This window comes from Falco biarmicus, chromosome 5 (genome assembly GCF_023638135.1).
Source record: "Falco biarmicus isolate bFalBia1 chromosome 5, bFalBia1.pri, whole genome shotgun sequence".
In the NCBI taxonomy this organism is placed as follows: domain Eukaryota; kingdom Metazoa; phylum Chordata; class Aves; order Falconiformes; family Falconidae; genus Falco; species Falco biarmicus.
Window position 1 is genome coordinate 47,179,280 of NC_079292.1, and position 18,182 is coordinate 47,197,461.

The 18,182-nt window shown below is 39.3% G+C and overlaps 1 protein-coding gene and 1 non-coding gene across 2 annotated transcripts; one reads left to right on the forward strand and one right to left on the reverse strand.

Moving 5' to 3' along the window:
* Positions 1 to 1,669: 1,669 nt before the first annotated feature.
* Positions 1,670 to 1,741, reverse strand: TRNAD-GUC (transfer RNA aspartic acid (anticodon GUC)). Its single transcript has one exon. It is a non-coding gene; the product is annotated as a tRNA-Asp (tRNA).
* Positions 1,742 to 1,960: 219 nt separating this feature from the next.
* Positions 1,961 to 17,491, forward strand: LTA4H (leukotriene A4 hydrolase). Its single transcript, XM_056339041.1, has 19 exons — positions 1,961 to 2,175; positions 3,203 to 3,333; positions 5,400 to 5,520; positions 6,040 to 6,108; positions 6,776 to 6,880; positions 9,220 to 9,272; positions 9,871 to 9,943; positions 10,256 to 10,396; positions 10,637 to 10,660; positions 11,671 to 11,741; positions 11,849 to 11,960; positions 12,881 to 13,025; positions 13,107 to 13,210; positions 13,549 to 13,619; positions 14,186 to 14,240; positions 15,059 to 15,154; positions 15,649 to 15,731; positions 16,531 to 16,635; positions 16,962 to 17,491. Exons 1-19 carry the CDS (start codon positions 2,026 to 2,028, stop codon positions 17,080 to 17,082), a joined length of 1,830 nt encoding a protein of 609 aa, XP_056195016.1. The 5' UTR covers positions 1,961 to 2,025; the 3' UTR covers positions 17,083 to 17,491.
* Positions 17,492 to 18,182: the final 691 nt, after the last annotated feature.

Here is an 18,182-nt window from a genome sequence, read left to right on the forward strand (position 1 = left end):
GAGGTTATTTTTTCTTCTTTCTACAATACATGCAGCAATAGACCTGCTGAAACTCCCTTCCTCTCCTGTTTGGGTTTATCTGGGCTTGTCTGCATGTGGCTCTAGTCCAGCTCATTTATACAAAGCTTCAGTGTATCACTGTGGATGATGCATCATGTCACACACCCTCTTCTTCATGTGCTTCTCACGTGCCCATCTCAGGGTCACAGCCAGATGGGACAGCTGAGGCAGCAGGATGCTCTTGGGAGGCCCAGGGGCTTTGCCACCAGCTGGTGAGCCCACAGAAAGCACCTCTTGGTCTTGCACTGTAGCTCAAGCCTTGCATCCATCCTGCACCTGTGGATCCCTGAGCTCCTGGTATGCTGCTCCCACAACTGTGTGCATGCAGGCTGAAGACGTGATTTTGGCAACTGATTTCTGAGGGTGACAAAGGTTAGGTTCTGCATTCAGTGATACGTGTCTGTGGCTTCTGGAAAAGTTTTGTCAAAAGTAATTGCCCCTTGTTTGCCGTCAAATTAGATCTTAGCTTTTATTACATGGAGATAATGTCCTCACTTGAGTCCTTGCTGCTGTATTTGTGTGGTTGATGTGAGGTCACTTATGGTACAGAACAATTTGCTTTCAATGCCAGGGTCAGGGCATCAGATTAATTTTATTGAAACTGTCTTAGTGCACAAAGCCAGGGCCAGAGCAGGGCCCTCCAGGCCTCCCACGCTAAACACCAGGCACGCATCCCGCACCCCTCGCAGCCAGGTGTCTTGGCCTCTTGCCTCAGATCCCAATTCCTTATCTCTTTTATACACGATCAACTGTGGCATTCTATCCTGACTTGGAAAAAGAGAAATTTGGGTCATCACATTGCTTGGCATCTGCTGCCCGCCCACAGAAATGAGGGTTTGTCTTTTAGCAACCTTGCGCTGAAATGTCAATAAATAAATAAATAAACGATGCCTTTCCGCAGAAGGATTAAAAACACACATACATGCAAAAAAAGGAGGGTTGCCTAAAAAGGTTTTTCCAACCATACTAAGTACATGCAAGCAGGGACGCTGGAGGCTCACGCATGTTTTGCAGCAGACCCTTAGCTAGCGCAGCAGGCGGCTGGCAGCTGGCCGCAAGTACCAGCTCCAGCTGGGATCGGCGCAGCCTTGGGGGTTCCCAGTCTCCAGAGTTCCCACTTTGAGGATTAAAGTGAGGGGCTGCGTTGCTACAGGCCAGGAGGCTGCCTTGGCCTTCTGCCGTCCCTCTTCTGCCACATTTAAACTGTCCTTCTTCCCATTGTTTCCACCTCACTGGTTTCAGTGAGGCTGGGGTGTGGGGGTTTTTTTCTTCCATCTTAATTTAACAAAAAAGGCAACCATTTTTGGAAGGTTTAATCAACCCCCGTGTTCAGCTGTTTGAGCCATTTAACTATGAAAATCCTTTCCCCAGCCGTTCTCTCCGTTAAGCAGCTGAGCTTGTAAAACCCTGCAGCTGCCCCAGCGGCCTCCAGGCCCCCTCAGGCCTGAGGCAGGTAGGCAGCCAAGCCCCAGCTGTGGTTTTCTTCTGTGCTTCCTGTTTTAAAGCCGCGGTACTCTACCAGCGCTTGTCTGCAACAGCTTTAATTTCGCAAAGAATTGCTCTGTGCCTGTAGGGTAGGGGCCGCATCGGCGGAGGAAAATGATTGTACCTCCCCGTCGGGGAATCGAACCCCGGTCTCCCGCGTGACAGGCGGGGATACTTACCACTATACTAACGAGGAACTGTACGGACACAACTCGTCTACCAGCCGCCACATGGTGTCTCCACGCTCCCAGCCTGGCCCCGGCTCCGGGCGGCCAACCAGGCTTCCCGGCGCGCTCCGCGCCGCCTCCTCCCGCGATGCGCCGCGGGCCTCGTAGTTCTCCGCGCGCTGCCCTCGCGCTTCCCGCGGAGGGCGGGACTACGCCTCCCAGAGGCCCTAGCGCGGGCACCCCTCCCGCACTAGGCGGGGCGGCCCCGGCGCTGCCCGCGGTCGCGCGGCTCGGGGCAGACGGCGCGCGAGCGATGGCGGCGGACCCCAGCTCCTTCGCGTCGCCCTCCTGCTGCCTCACGCGCCACCTCTACCTGCGCTGCCGCGTGGACTTCGGCGCGCAGGCGCTGCGGGGCACGGCGGCCTTCACCGCGCGCGCCGAGCGCGAGGCGCAGCGCTGCCTGGTAACGGCGGGGCGGGGTGGAGGCGCGACCCCCGCGCTGTCCGCGGCGGGGAAGGCGGCGGCCCGTGAGGGGTCGCTCCGGGGCGCCCGTCGGAGGGGGAGCGGCGGGGTGCGGGGGCCGTGCCGCTCGGGGCCGCCTCGGCGGCGTCTCCCCTCGGCCGTCGCCCCGGTCCCTCCTTCCCTGCAGCCGCTGGCGGCCACCTCACCCCCGGGACCCGCCGGTCCTGCCGCCTGCCGGGCTGGAGCCGCCGGCCGGTCGGGCGCGCCCGCGGCCCCTGCGCGCTCCTCACACCGCGCCGCCCGGGCCTCCCGCTTGCCGCGCCTGCAGCCGGCGCGTCGTGCAAGGGAAGGGCAGCCATGCGTTCGTTCCCCTTAAAATGGCGAAGAGCCTGTTGCCGAAAAGATGGGAATGAGCCATTGGAAAACTACGCTTACGGCTTTTTCACGTCTGTGTTTTATTATGCCAGCTACTTTCTCGGTTAGCTACGCAAATACACGTATAAACTTCATCAGCTTTGCTTAACATGCAAGGCGAAGTTTGGGGGTTGTGGGCTTTTTGCATGCTGGCTCCATAAAATCGTTTTGGTCGGCACATCTTATAGAAAAAAAAACCCCAAACCATCCTGTTAATAATAAAAGAGTAACACTTCAGTCATGCTGCGTTATTTAACTCACCTTCCATTGCATGGAAGTCTAGATTCTTAGTGGGTAGTTTAGGGTGGAAACATTGGCAGGGCCTTTTCTATCATTCTCATTTCATAGCAGCACTGGGAAGTCCCTTGTAGTTACCTTGGTAAACTCCTGTTTCCACTTCCACGGTCAGAAGTTGGTTATCATCCTCTTTGCCCTCCAGTTTTCTAATTTGAGTGCTGCTCTCTTAAAACGCTGGTTCCTAGTGCTCAGTCAGTTTTTTCTGGTTTTGCTTAGTAAATACTTTTTCCTTCAGAGACACTTGTGTTTAAGATTTTATGAGTGCTACATTCATTATTGCACTATTTAATGGGTATGTAATATTTGCTTCATTACAGGTCTTGGATACAAAAGACCTACAGATATTTAAAGTGACCGTAAATGGACAGGATGCAAAATTTGGTTTTGGACAAAAGCACAGTTTCAAGGGGACCCCCCTGGAAATCACACTTCCTTTTGAACTAAGAAGGTATGCATTTTTGCCTGTTTCTTTAAGTGGTTTCCAAAATGCACTGTGTGAAGTGCTTATGTGCCTGTAGGATCGTTGTGTAAAGCTTGCAAACACTTTATAAATTTAGGGTGATGCATTTATTTGGCATGATCATGTAGATAAATTTAGTATTTGGCTTTCGTTAGACAGCCAAAACTCTGGGAGTCTTTGTACGGGGCCCAAGGGCTTACACCATGTACAAAATGAGTTGCTAAAGAAAATAGTGGAATGATGTGTAATGCATTACAATTTTTCCAGTGCTGCTTGTCAGTAATATTCTTTCTGCTTCAACTACCTGAATTGTGTCATGTTCAGAATTGCTACAGTATGGCACATACCAAGTTACAGGCCCTGTTTGCCTTTTTCATACAAGAGCTGATCCTGCATTTCTCTAGAACTGCAGGTTACGACTCTGATTATATAGAAACATGTTTTCAAATAATAAATTTTTCATTGTATTGACTATGCTAGGCCCAAATCCCTAAAAACTGAAACTTGAGTTTTAACAGCATGATGGAGAATGAACTATCATAGTCTACCTTCTCAGTTGCAAAACTAAAAAGTTGTTGACAAATTACAGTAAATTTCTTGGCAATTTGTATGTTGTAACTGCATGGTATGGCATGTGCCCAACCTGCAAGCTGTGGTTGTATAAGGAAGTTCCTTTATATAAATAAAATTGTATACTAAGTTGGTTCTGATTGTTTTGTTTTCAGAAGTTTACTACCTCTACAAACTCATGTCTGGTTTCTACTTATTTTTTGTTGTCATTGTTCTCTGAATTAGTGCGATTTAGAAACATACAATGTGGAAGAGAATGTCATACAATAGCTGCCCTTTCTAGGGAGACGCTCATGATCTGATATGAAACTGATCAAATTAAATACAAACAGGCTACAGCAGAAACATAGGCCAGTTTTTGTTTGGCATTCAGCTTTTCTTTTTATTGCTAATTTCCTTGTAAGGAAAAAGCTACAAAGAGGGAGTTATGAGTTGTGATCGTAAGAATTTATAGTCTTGTGTGAGATACAGTCCCCCATGAAAATATCAATAAAACTGTGATAGGAAAGGGTAGGAGTTACAGCTGAAAGCTTGACTGTTCACTAAGCAATGTGCCTTAACAGTAATATAAATTATTTTCTCTTTTTCTTGTCAAGTATGTACTTTGGAATACTGGTTATAAACCAGATACATATACCTAGTCAGCTTATCTAGTGTCCGGTTCCTCTGATCAGCTGAAGTTTGTTCTGTTTTATGCTTGGATTGTTAATTCCGGAGAGTTGCATGTGTAACCTGGAACTTTCCCATAACAGAAGCAAGTACTTCTGTGTGCTTTTGGTGTCAGTGATGGTAATGATAATGGTTTTAAAAAATAAAAAGTATGAATGTCAGGTTTGTGTGTGTTGTCTTGTTAGCGAGCTGATACCTGTCTTGCACAGAACTGTTAGTTTTTACTTTAGACCTGTTCTGAATCCCTGAATAAAATGTGAATGATTTTTATTTTTCTTGTTAACCCTACTGTTAACAGGGTTTTTCAGGATTACTGTTTTCAGTATTGATGTATGTTTTTCTGCTTAAGGAACATACTTAAAGAACATAGCATCAGCTGCAAAATCTGAATTTCATTTACAGAATACACAAATCCTATGTTATTGAAACATGTATGTTCTTTTATAGGCTTTATAGACTTTTTTGTTTGCTTATTGCAGTGAGGTTTTTTTATACTTATGTGTACAGCGTTAGATAGTTGGGACAAAACTAGATGTACATAGCTCATCCAAATTGGTTAAAGTCCATGTTGGCCTTGCAGAGAAGAGAGGAAAAATTTCTGCTTAGTAAAGAAAATAATAGAAGTGTCTTGGACATTAAAGTTAAAATAAACTGGCTAATTTTCACTATCATAATTGAAAGGGAGAGGTTGTTTTTAATAATTTTAATGCTTTTGGACAGTGCTGCAGACCTGTTCTTCAGAATCTTTGTGGAAGAGTTTCAGTAGTGATTGGGAGTTGTGTCAAAACAGTCTGACTGTATTCTTTATTACACAGGGGACAAGAAGCAATTGTTGAAATCTCTTTTGAAAGCTCTCCGAAGTCTTCAGCTCTCCAATGGTTCACTCCAGAGCAAACTTCTGGAAAGCAACACCCGTTTCTCTTCAGCCAGTGTCAGGTTGAGTGGATTTTAAAATATCTTTTTTTTTTCAAACTCATTGACATACTGCTGTAATACCCCTTGGTTTCCAGAGAGTTGGAGAGGAATGCTGACATGGGAAAAAGTACAGTAGCCCATAACTTGTTGTGAGTGTCAAAGGTCTTAAATGAAAGCAGTTAATAAGTCAGGACGTGGCTGAGATTTTATTATATATTTGCAATTTAATCATTCCAGATCTGCTTTACCCTCTCTAGTGTTCTTGTTGAAGAACATGCAGTCCTCTGCAATCAATATATGTGGCTATTGATCTGTCTTACCTACTGTTATTTCTTTTAGAGAAGCCTTAACGATGAAAACTACTATATGCTATGTGATAGGAAGTGTTTGTTTGTAGGTATTTAATTCTCTGGATGAGCTGTATAGATGCCCAATATATTATGTTTGATTTATTTCTTTATATCTGCATTATCAATGTCTCTGCATTAGAAAGATTGTTAGTTTAGCTGTTGTTGTTTGGGTTTTTTTTATCCCCTCCAGGCTACCCACTGCAGAGCCATCTTTCCATGCCAAGACACACCTGCTGTGAAACTGACCTACTATGCAGAGGTAGATGAACCTAAGTCATGTGTGTCTAAAGACACACAGTGGGTGAATTGTATTTTTTTGTAGCTGCCAGCATGTGGCCTAAAATAAAAACAAAGAATGACAACTGTAATCTTAATGTAAGAGCCATGTTCCCTGTGGCACTTCCCTAGCTTTACCGTTTTCTTAGGTATATATCATCTCCTTTTTCATTCGCATGTATCTTTATTTCAAAAAAAGGAAAAAAGTGCTGTAGTAGAAAGAAATATCTTCTTAAATCAGGAAAAGCTGTCAGTAAAGCAACAAACAGTGTTGTAGTACTTGAAATTACTCTCATATATGCCTTAAGTAATATATACTGGTACATAGTTAAGGGATCTTTGCAGTCCTGGTATAAAATAGTCTGATTGTTATAAGAAAGCAAAAAGCAAGATGTGCAATATGACATTACAGTTCAGGAGTATGAAGAAAGTGAAACTTTTAACTTCTGTCAGAGGTAATTTTTCTGGTTAATGAAATATTGCCAGCTTTAAGACAAAATGTTCTATATGCCTTATATTCTACTTGGTGGAGAGGAGTTAACAGAATAAATCTGGGCTACTCTCTTTGCTGTTGCTGCTTTTAGTATATTGTATAGTCATGTGTGCCACCCGAGTTCCTCATGGCTGGGTAACCAAAATTTCTGTTTCAGATATCTGTTCCTAAAGAGCTGGTGGCTCTTATGAGTGCTAATCGTGATGGAGAGGTGCCTGACCCAGAGGACAGCAGTCGGAAGATATACCATTTCAGTCAGGATGTAAGTGCTCCAGGCTAGTAAAGATGCTTAAGGTCTTATTCAGAACTCGTGCAGTTCACAGTCACTTCAGATGGGGTTTTGATGTCATTGCTAAATCATGTGACTTACGATGGATCTTTGCCACTATAGAAATATGAGGTATTATGAATCTCCCAGCTCTGGAAAGTCACCCAGATCAGGTGATGTTTACTGGCTGTTTTGGCATTCCCTGAAAAGCCAAATTCAAGTTTTGAAGATGTTTAGTATACTGAAAGCTAGTACTGTCAAAACCCTTTCTGTCTGCGCTGATTCTTGGGAAGTAATGCATGGACTTGAATAACATGAGAGTGAGTTTTGGAAAACAGGTCCTGCAGATTTTAAGTTTACCAGGATCTCAGCAGTGAAGCTGAGCATTGGAATCAATTTGTAACTTGAAGTTAGGCAAATTCTGACAACATATTTTTTTATTTTTATTTAAAGGTGACAACTTTGGGTTTTATGGAAACTATCTCTAGCTAATTAGAGATTACCATTCTGACTGTGAAGTTTTATTAAGTGGTGCAGCTGGTTTAATGATACCACTGCTCCTAAAGTGGCAATCTCAATTTACTGTTGTGGCATTTTTGTTTTACAACTTCTTGGGTTACAGTTCTGATGTTTATGGGGTCCCTTGGTGAACCTAGTACATTTTGCTGAACAAGCAGATAAAATTAACTTAAATTTTAAAAAGAAATTGTTTTAGTGACCTGATCTGGGCTGCTGAGGGGACCGAATGACTGCAAGGAGGGATGGAATTGTGTGACTGGCGAGAAGAGGGAAACCTACTCTGAACTGCAGCAGCTGTTGGGTTGATTTGGCTGCTGTGTGAAACCTGAGAGAGGCGAGAGGGGAGGGAGAGAGGAAAATAATTGTGACCTTATCTGTGAGATCTGTGTGTGGTGTTCTGCCTTCTCTGTGAAGCCAAAACATTTGCCACTCTTGGTCTAGTGCATAAGGCTTCTATGTTTTATGTATCCAGAGCTGTATGTTATCTGGAAATACACTGTTGGTAAGTTTGGTGGACCTGTACAAGGAATAACATTTAGTTTAATTGAAATTGTACTACCCTTTTTAATATAGAAAGCTGTTAAAATAATTTGTTAGAAAAGGCATGTGTTTCATTCAACAAAAGAAGTCAGATGCATTAAACACAAAATAAATCAATGAAAAAAGACAAACGCATCACAAAAAGACATATGCATCGTCTAACATAGAGAATCATGAGACTAATTTTTTTTAAAAAGGCATGTGTTTCCTTAGACAAAAAAGGAAAATGCATCACACGCTGGGGTATGCATTTGTGCTGAGCTCACCCAGTACTGCTTTTTTTTTGTTCCTGCATGGCCAAGCTGGTAAGAAGCATAGTGGTGAGCAGCCTCTGTAAAAATGAATTTATAACCCAAGAGCCACTGAAATTTGAAGTAATTTCAAAATTTCAGATTAGCAAATTGGGCATCAAAACGTAGGGCTATATTGACAGTCTTTTAGTAACTTGTCTATAACACAAGTCAATGGACTTAAATCTTTTCAAGAATATATTATGTGGGTTAATATGTTAAATTAAAACACACATGATATGGGTATTTTAATAAATTATATTGTAATGGTTTGGGGATACTAGAAAATTTTTTTTCTGAAATGTTGTCTTCAAGTAATTATGATTTAAAGTGTTACATACTTAATATTGTTTACTCAGATAAAATGGAACTCTTACAGGGACAGCTGTATTAACCCCTTTTTTCCCCAGAGCACTGGGATGAAGCGTTTCTCTATAAAGATACTGTCATTTTGGAATATTTTTCATTAAAATAACGAATATTTAGAATTTATTGTAATTCCAAATTTAGAAATAAAATATATATATTGCTGACTCTTTCGTATCCATAAATATTCTTGTTTACCTGAATTGAATAAAGCTCTTCCTGTGTCTTTCTGTGTGATACAACTGCCCTTTATCTGAGCAGTATCTCCTAACTTCTCTTCCATAAAATTTAATGGAACTGGAATGAATATGGAAAACTGATTTTCTTTTTGACCAGTAGCTGAACTAGTGACATTTTTGTAGGCAGATTTTTTTTCAGAGATGATACTTACAATTTTGTGGCCTTTACATGAAACATTTGTGAAACAAGTACTACTTGTAGATAAAGAAATACCATTAGGGGAGAGAAAACAATGCCTTTATTATAATATAAGGCAGGAAACTGTGGAGGAAATACGCACACTTCTTCATTTACATACCTTTGTTTTTCTTTGAATCAGTTGTGTTGATAGCTCACATTGCAAATAAGTTTTCTTTTTTTTCTCACATTCTCCACTAGGTTCCCATACCTTGCTACTTGATTGCTTTAGTGGTTGGAGCTTTAGAAAGCAGGTGAGTGCATCTGCACCAAGTATATATATTAATAATCATAATAAAACTTAAGTTATTCTTTTTGTTTCTTGGTCTTGTTTCTAGTTTTAAAAGGTCTTTCAGTGAACCAGTGTGTTAACAAACTGCTTGTATCTTGATTCACTCTTGCATCGTTTTTTCTATAGAGTATACTTTTGCTGTAAGTTAAGTAAATACCGTGAAGAGTTTGAAATTGATTGGAACCGCTAAGAGCTTTTTCTAGTTCTGGGAATAGTATCTTTTTCCTCAGGTAACAGATGAGCCTCATCATATACAAGAGGCAGAAAATTATAGCTTCAGCCTCCTTGCTCATCTGCACAAGGATGTGTTAATCTAACCCATAATAATGCTTTTATATTACGGCTTTGCAGAAATGTACGTTCTATTTATGTGTCCCGAAGAGTGGATATGTGTGCTTTGTTTTGTTTTCTAAAACTTACTTTAGTATGGAAAGGAAAAAGTGACAAAGATTCAGCAACAAGGCGTACTTGTGAGCAGTTAAACATGTGCTCTCTGTATTAGTTTCCCATAGAATTATTTCTGGCTCGTGGTGTCTTAGTGGCATTTTTACTTTCAACAGAAAGATTGGCCCAAGGACACTGGTGTGGGCTGAAAAGGAACTAGTGGATAAGTCAGCCTATGAATTTGCTGAGGTGGGTAATTTACAAAAAAATCTTTTGTAAACTAACTTTGTTTAACATAGTATTGGAAAAGGAACAGACTGTAGTTCAGTGTTTTGTTCATGTATAGCTGTGCTTCCTCTACCTCCCACCCCAAAAAATGCTGCTGTTCTGTTGGAACACAAAACTACTACTGAAAATAAATATTGATTCGGTCTTGTACTCATTTTGCATGTGGGACATGCCAAGATGAAACAGAACGAAGTACAGGATCCGTAGCTTATTACTTGTTCAGTGTTTGTAGTCAGAAGTCATGTTAGAAACTAATGTGAATTCTTGTTTCAGGCTGAAGCTATGCTGAAAATAGCAGAAGATTTAGCAGGACCCTATGTGTGGGGGCAGTATGATTTGTTAGTCTTGCCACCTTCTTTTCCTTATGGTGGTATGGAGAATCCTTGTCTTACTTTTGTAACTCCAACACTATTGGTAAGTGTAACACTGACAAAAGTCAGCTTTTGCTTAGGGCTTGCTTACCCATCAAGTGATGAATATTAATCACTGGATTATTGGATAATTAAATTGGATTAACCTTCCCTTTAGCAAGAACTGTAAATGTTCCTGCCTGCTTTGCAGTGAGGCAGATAGTGATCATCCGTGAAACTGCGTTAAGTAGTATATATTGATGTTTACTTGAACTGACAATTCCCTTGTCTTTTTTTTTTTTAGGCAGGTGATCGATCTCTGTCAAATGTAAGTGCAAAATAGGTTCATGTCTTCAAGTAGAATGCAACTTGAAGTTGTGTCTTAACTTTTTGTAATAGATACCTGAAAACTTGGTCTCTTTTTCATTGGGGGAATTAAAAGTTACGGCAGTAACTCAAGAAGTCCTACAAAGTGAGTTTTAGTTCTAAGTAAACTTTAGAAAACTGGAGACACATCTATTTGTATAACAAAGAGATGAAAACAACATGGGTGTCTGTGTGCCTAGGGGGCTGACTGAAGTAAGCTGGTCAGTATCTTTTGTCCTGTCCTGTGTATAGATATGTTTAAAACCCACAACTGAGTTGATCTCAGTGAAGTTGTTCGTAGAGAACTTCTTTCACTATATGTCTGTATGCACTAGAACTCACACTGTGTACAGCTTTCTTTTGAAGCAGAAATCATGAGTATGATTTGAATAAATTTTGGTTTTTCTGGAAGGTTGAGTATTCTGGATGCAGTTTTATCTCATGTCTTTCTACTAGACTGATACACTGCTAAAAATAAAAATAATGTTGCCTTATCCCAATAGTACTGAAATATTTGACATGGATACTTTTTAATATATCATGCTTCATTATCCTTCTGGGGGTGACTGTTTTCTTACTATTTGATATTTGAGAACATCTCAGCACTGCAGAAGTTGCTTACGTGGGGAAAGTAGTACTAGCCTGTCACTTGGCATGGGTCCAGTATTCTGAAATGTGACTTCATAAACCTGCAGTGTACTACCAGAGGAATTATTTTTGTTGATCAGTGTGACTCTATGACTTGCAGGCTGGCCATTCAAAATTATTTCTGGAGAAGGTTCAGTAGCATAGTGTTAGTCCTCTAAATAAAATTCATATGGATAAGTTTACAGAGCTGTGAATGCTGACTGGCTTTGGGGATGTAATGCAGGGAATGAGATTCCATTAGGATTTTTTTTTTCTGTTGGGATTTGATGTTCGTTTTTCAGAGGAGTCTAAATAGTAGATCTGTCATTGTTTTCTGTGGTTTAGGTTATTGCTCATGAAATCTCTCACAGCTGGACAGGAAACTTGGTAACAAACAAAACATGGGAGCATTTTTGGTAGGTGTGATGTTCAATGCAATGCAAATCATATTTTATAGTTAATCTGTAAAGAGACCAACTAAATTCATTTTACCAAACTGCTGACTTTATCAATGTATTTCCAGGTTGAATGAGGGACATACTGTATACCTGGAACGCAGGATTGGTGGTCAGTTGTTTGGTGAGCAGTTCAGGCACTTTCAGGCCCTGGGAGGTTGGAGGGAACTGCAGAACACGGTAAATATTTTTAAAGTTGTGATAACTTCATGTTTAAGCCTATACCTAAATAAAATAAAGCTGATTTGTTGTGTTACCTACAAATAAGACTTCTCTAGTCAGCTTTTCTAAGACTTTTTTTATTAGAGGATGAACAACTTTGATTCCAAGATATATGATCTCTTCCCAAGGTAATAGTTTTAATATACTCAGATTTTTTGAACTGTTCTAAGCTGTTTTGTAAGGGTGAATGTCTTTATAGACTCTCTTGTTTGTTCTGGGTATGGCTAAATTGCAGTATTATCTGTTAACATACAAGCAGCTGAAAGCTTGTCAAAATTATCTGCAAACATGACCATCAGAATTTCCAATGCCTCATGTAACTGATTTTTTTTTTCTGTGTACTGCATTATAATTTAGCATATTCTTAATCTGTTACTGCCTAGGAAGGTGGTTTAGTTTTGTGTTTAAGTAGCATAGTTGAACTACAGTTTTCAGATTTCCAGCCTGTGATATTTCCAGCCCTTTCATTCAGTTTGGTGATGCAGATTACCTGGTTTACTATGAGTATTTCCTCGGATTTTATTCTTTATACCACCCATCTAAATCAAGTAGTTTAAATAGTTTGTTAATAAAGGGATAAATACAGTTTACTAGGTGCTCATGCTTATGACAGACATGACAGCAATTAACTGCTTTGAGACAACTGGAGCACAGAGTGACTGATCCTAACACCTTTCCGTTTGATACACGATCAGACACTGATAAAACAGATTAGTAAATAGGTTTTGTGGAGATTCACAATGTGAAGAAGGAGAATGAGAAAGAATGCTTTGAAATGAGGCCACCCTAGTTTTGGATGGGTTATAAATGGGATTAGTAGTGATTTGCAAGAGTGCTAGTTTTCCTAGTGATTATATTTTCTTGTGTCTTTATAACAGATAAATACTCTTGGAGATAAAAATCCTCTAACTAACCTTATCCCTAACCTGAGTGAAGTAGATCCTGATGTTGCCTATTCATCTGTTCCATATGAGAAAGGCTTTGCTTTGCTTTTTTACCTTGAACAACTTCTTGGAGGACCAAGTAAGTGTTAGTCAGACTTTATGTATTACTGTTTCCTATTTCAATTTCAAATGCTGAAACAGTTTGTTTTTTAACTGCTAGATGTCTTCATTGGCTTCTTGAAGGCTTACATTCAGCAGTTTGCTTATAAGAGCATAGTAACGGAGGACTGGAAGAAGTTCTTGTACTCATACTTCAAGGATAAGGTTGGCTAGTATTTAAAACTAATTGCTTGAAACCTTTTAATTATGTGAAACTATGGCATAGCTCAGGAATTACCTTCTTGAAAGGACCTGTTCTTTATCTTTCTCTTACTTATCTCAAGATTTTAATATGATGTAGTCTGGCCTCTTACAAATACAGGTTTGCATTAATAGGCCTTTTTTTTTTTTTTCTAGAAAGGAATATTGTTTTGAAGTAATCTGTATAGGATTCTCCAGGGTAATTGGAGAGATGTTAAAAAGATTGAAACTAGTTTTCGTAGGATAAGCTTTTCTCTAAAAATAACATATAAAACTGAATAAGAATTTGTGTTGCTTTCTAGGTAGCTGTTCTTGATAAAGTTGACTGGAACTCATGGTTTTATGCTCCAGGAATGCCACCAGCGAAGCCTACGTAAGCTGCATTCTTTCATAGCTCATCTTTTCCTTCTCCAGATTGCACGTGATTTTCCAAACACAGTCATGAAGCAGTTTGTAAACAGGGTGAAAGTCTTCCCACAAACCTTTTATTAGAAAATGTCCTAGTACTATGCAGAAATTCATGTAGGAGAAAAATGCGTAGCTGTTAATATTTTCAATTTTTTTATTCTGGTAGAAATTCATTTTGCTTTGAAAGTTGCCAGGACAGATTCTTTTTCTTTGGCAGTTTGTTACAGCAATATTCTTCTTTTGGCTATAAGCTATAATAAATGTGTGAGCGTATGTGCTCAAAAGTATTGGTTGTTTTAGGAGTGTATGGATCAAAGGATAGTATCACCTATGCACAAAGTGCTTCTAACTAAAACTGAAATATATTGTGTTTTAATAGATCTTCTGAAAAATTTGTTGCAATATTGAGTTCAAGCCTACAATGAACAAATGTGGAGCTGTTTGAAAATAACGTATAACCATTCTTGTGAAAATATTGCAGGAGCTTTTTGTGTTTCCGAAGTGTGATCCTTTGTTTTTAATATTTGACAGGTATGATATGACACTAGCAAATGCTTGTGTTGCCTTGAGCCAACGATGGATCAAAGTGAGTGGTCAAAGAACACCGAGGTGCCTGTATCTTGAAAAGCTAGTTCTCTTTGTATAGTGAGCCATTCTCTTCTGAAGTCTATCATTTGCTGAGAGAGAGTGTTTTCATGGCTGCCAGGGATTTTGCATTTCATAAGCTAGCCTTTTATCACAGACTCTGTGGATTTGCTATGACTTCTGTATGTGAAGTGCAGTACGTATTTTAACAAGACACACAGCCAGCTTTTGTTATGTGTAATAAACAAACTGGGAATAATCTTTTTGAAACTGATGTTACGGCTTGATTTAAAAACAAATGCCAAGGTATCTCTATATTACTGATTATATTGTATCAGCCATAGTTTCCCTACATTACACTGGACTAGTATGCATTTCTTATCAAAATCATAATAAGTAACTAATACCACACAATTTTCTCATAATTTTAAGCACAGAATTCATACAACTAATAGAGAATTCAGCATGCCTTCCTTTTGTTAGCTCTGTGGCTTTTCACTGTATTTAGCATGTTATCTTTAACTTCCTTAATGTTGCTTTTTACATAAAAAAGTAGTTGATTTTTCACTTTAAGACAAAGGCAGTGGAGATAAAATGTTAGTGGAGAGAAAACAAGTTAATTGAAGTGAAGAATACCAAGCATCAGGCGGTAGCTTAAGTCCCTCCCTTCCCCTTCTTGTAACATCCTGCACAAATACAGATCAGTATCTTTTTTTATGTGGAATGACACAACAGTAAATGTGGATTTCCAAACAAGAAATTATAGCTGATTATGCTTTGAAATACCTATTAAAAACTTAAGTAACCATTCTCTTTTAGGCGGAAGAGAGTGATTTGGGCTCATTCAGCTCAGCAGACCTCAAGGATATGTCATCTCATCAGTTGATTGAGTTCCTGGCACTGTTGCTTCTGGAGGTAAATGTGTGCCTGGGGTAACTTGATTTTGGTATCATAAAAGCAGACAGAACTCGCAAGTGTGCTTTGGAATTAAGTTGTCTGTTTTCTTCTAAAACTTGCTAAAATAATCTGCTCTTGCCATACATAGTTACTAAAATGTTCATCCGTGCCTCGCTGATTATGTCTGGCTCTTCAGCTAACAAGTGACATACAGAGTATTTTGGACTGAAAGGTAAAAGCAAAACTGTAAGGTGCTTAAATTTGTCTGCATTTGATGTTAAGCTAGAAATAAAATGGAATGAAAATACTGGATATGGGAATTTGCTAATGTTTATTCCTTGCTCCTCCCCCAATACTATGAGAAGGTGAAAGGAACAAATACAAATATTTGTCATGGTAAACTTTTAATTCCTTTGTAACATCAGTCTTCTTGCATGAACCTGTTTATTTTTGGAGTATGTGGCTTGAAGTGTGCCTCTGGCTTGTTCTGACTATGCAATATACTTTTTCAGGCTCCTCTTCCAGTGTCACATGTCCAACGAATGCAGCAAGTGTATGACTTCAATGCTATAAACAATTCTGAAATAAGATTCAGGTTAGTTCTAGTATGGGCATTTTTCTACTGTTAAATGCTTTCATAAAACAAAGTGTCCTGCTTCATAAATGTCTGAGACATACTGTTGTACAGAACTGGTGTAGGTTTTGGGGGATTTTTGTTGTTGTGGTGGTGTTTTTTTTGTCAGTGCACGTGCAAGCATGCTTACCAGAGCACTTTGTATTTACACATGCCAGTTGTTTAAAAAAAAAAAAAGGTATTCTTGAGGACATAAACAGTCTTAACAAGTATCTTGAAGTATTGCATATTTTGTTGCTGTTATGTACTTAGATACATTTGCAATAATCATGGTTATTCTGCCTTAACTAACTTAGAGCTCTTTGTTTCTTATTAAAAAACCTAAGTATTTTAAATATACAGTATAGTTTCTAGTTCTTGTCAGTTTCTTATTTTTAAAACCAAACAAGCACATGCCAGTTGCTGGAGTTGTTTTGTTTGGGGGTTTTTTTGTTGTTTTTTTCAATCACTTGGTCAAATACGACAAGTGCCCTGTAATTCTGAGTGATGCATCTGGACACTACTGTAATATAAAAGATACATAGCTGTAGAAGATCATTGGACCATTTTGGAGAAACTTTGAAGCAATTTTTTCCTATTTTATAGAAAAGTCCACTTCCGTAATGTGGTAGTCAGGCACTAAATATTTAATGTTGAACTTAGCTAGAATCTCATTCCCCTGGTGACACAGCACTGCCCAGGAAAAGAATTGTGAGCTAAGTAATCATCACAAATGAACATAAAAGTGTAATTTTTATTTTATTTTATTTTTTCTCCCCAGATGGCTGCGCCTCTGTATCAAGTCCAGGTGGGAAGAAGCTATTCCTCTGGCTTTAAAAATGGCAACAGATCAGGGCAGGATGAAGTTTACTCGACCCTTGTTCAGGTAAAAGTAATCTCCAAATTGTAGGAGCTCATGCTGTTGACATTTTTAGTATAATGGAATGTATAATACTTGACATTGTACGTGTATTTGTTATGTTTCAAAGTGATATAATACAGAATTTTCTGTATACTGTGGACAAGCTTATCTTCAGAGTCACTTTCCACTTGCTGACTTTTTGGATAGAAGAGAGCTTAGTCTTCCGGTATACACTTTAATGCGAAGCTTTCAAGGCAAAAGTAAAACCTTGAGAAAACCCCCATTGTACTATTTTCAAGGATTTTTGTAATAATGAGTTGGGTTTTTTCTTTTTTTTCCTCCTTTTACAGGGACCTTTACAATTTTGACAAGTGTCAAGATCTGGCTGTAAAGACATTTCTGGAGCATAGAGCCTCTATGCACCCAGTCACTTCAATGCTTGTGGGCAAAGACTTGAAACTGGATCAGTGACAAATTTACTGATTTCTCTGAAATGTTCTTGTTGCTGAAAGAAGAGACTGATTCCACAAACTGTTGATATGCGTGCTTGGTTATGCCATAAAGTGCTCTGCTGCTTTAGTACTAATTTAGCTTAAAATGAACTTTCCACCTCAAGTTCAGTACTTTCTGTTTTGCATTTCCAAGTAAAACAGTAAAATTGCTAAATCTCTGGTATCGGGAGAATGGTTTTGTTACAAGCAATTTTTAGAACACAGATAAAAGCTGTTCTAAGATGTAGTCGTTTGTCAGTCGTGGAATTCAAAAACACAGAAAATTAATTGGTGGATGGTATGGCTCTTTGTGCACAGCTTTCTTTTTCATAGCAATGTGGTTGAAAGGTCCACTGTCTGAAGTCTGAAAAATAAATCTTTTCATTGTCTGCTTGTCTGTGTATTGATCTGTATGAAAATTTTTGAAATAACAGTTTTATTTACTCTTCTTTGTTGTGGAGAAATTCTTATTACGGGTCTAAGAGGACTACAAAAACCTAAACAGATTTCAACCCACTATGTATTTTCAAAGCTTCTAATTATTGCAGGGGGGCACTAAAGCCCAAGTCTTTCCATCCTCAGCTTGAATTTTTTAATATTTGCAATTTTTAATCAATTCTGGACATGCTAATATAACAACTTATCTCTAAGTTTAAAAACTTAAAAAAAGGCTGTTATCCTTACAGTTCTTGCAGCACTTCAAGTCAGTGGTTTAGGTGAAACTGTTGTGAATACTGCCATCTGTAGATTGGTTTTTGAAGTGAGTTTGAAAGAACTGCTTTTCCTGGAGAAGATCAGTTAGCATTAGATCTGTTGACACGGATTTAGATCTGAGAAACCGCTATATTAAGGAGTAACAAACAAATAAAAAGCGCTGGTTTAGAGGAGGAAGGTACCAAATACATGGCAAAAGGCTTGGATGTAATAATACCACTTCAGGTGGGTGTGGAGAGCCTACCAATCAATTTATTTCTGTTCTAAGTGTTGATCAGTATAAGCTTTCAAGTAGATGAAGTTACGTACTTTACCAGGATACTCATCTTTTCATGCTGGCAGCTATAATACAAATAAAGGCATGAA

Coding starts and splice junctions, on each gene's coding strand:
- LTA4H (XM_056339041.1), top strand. CDS start 2,026: ATGGCGGCGGACCCCAGCTCCTTCGCGTCGCCCTCCTGCTGCCTCACG. Junction 9,944..10,255: donor CAGCCTATGAATTTGCTGAG/GTGGGTAATTTA, acceptor TTCTTGTTTCAG/GCTGAAGCTATGCTGAAAAT. Junction 14,241..15,058: donor TGAGCCAACGATGGATCAAA/GTGAGTGGTCAA, acceptor ATTCTCTTTTAG/GCGGAAGAGAGTGATTTGGG.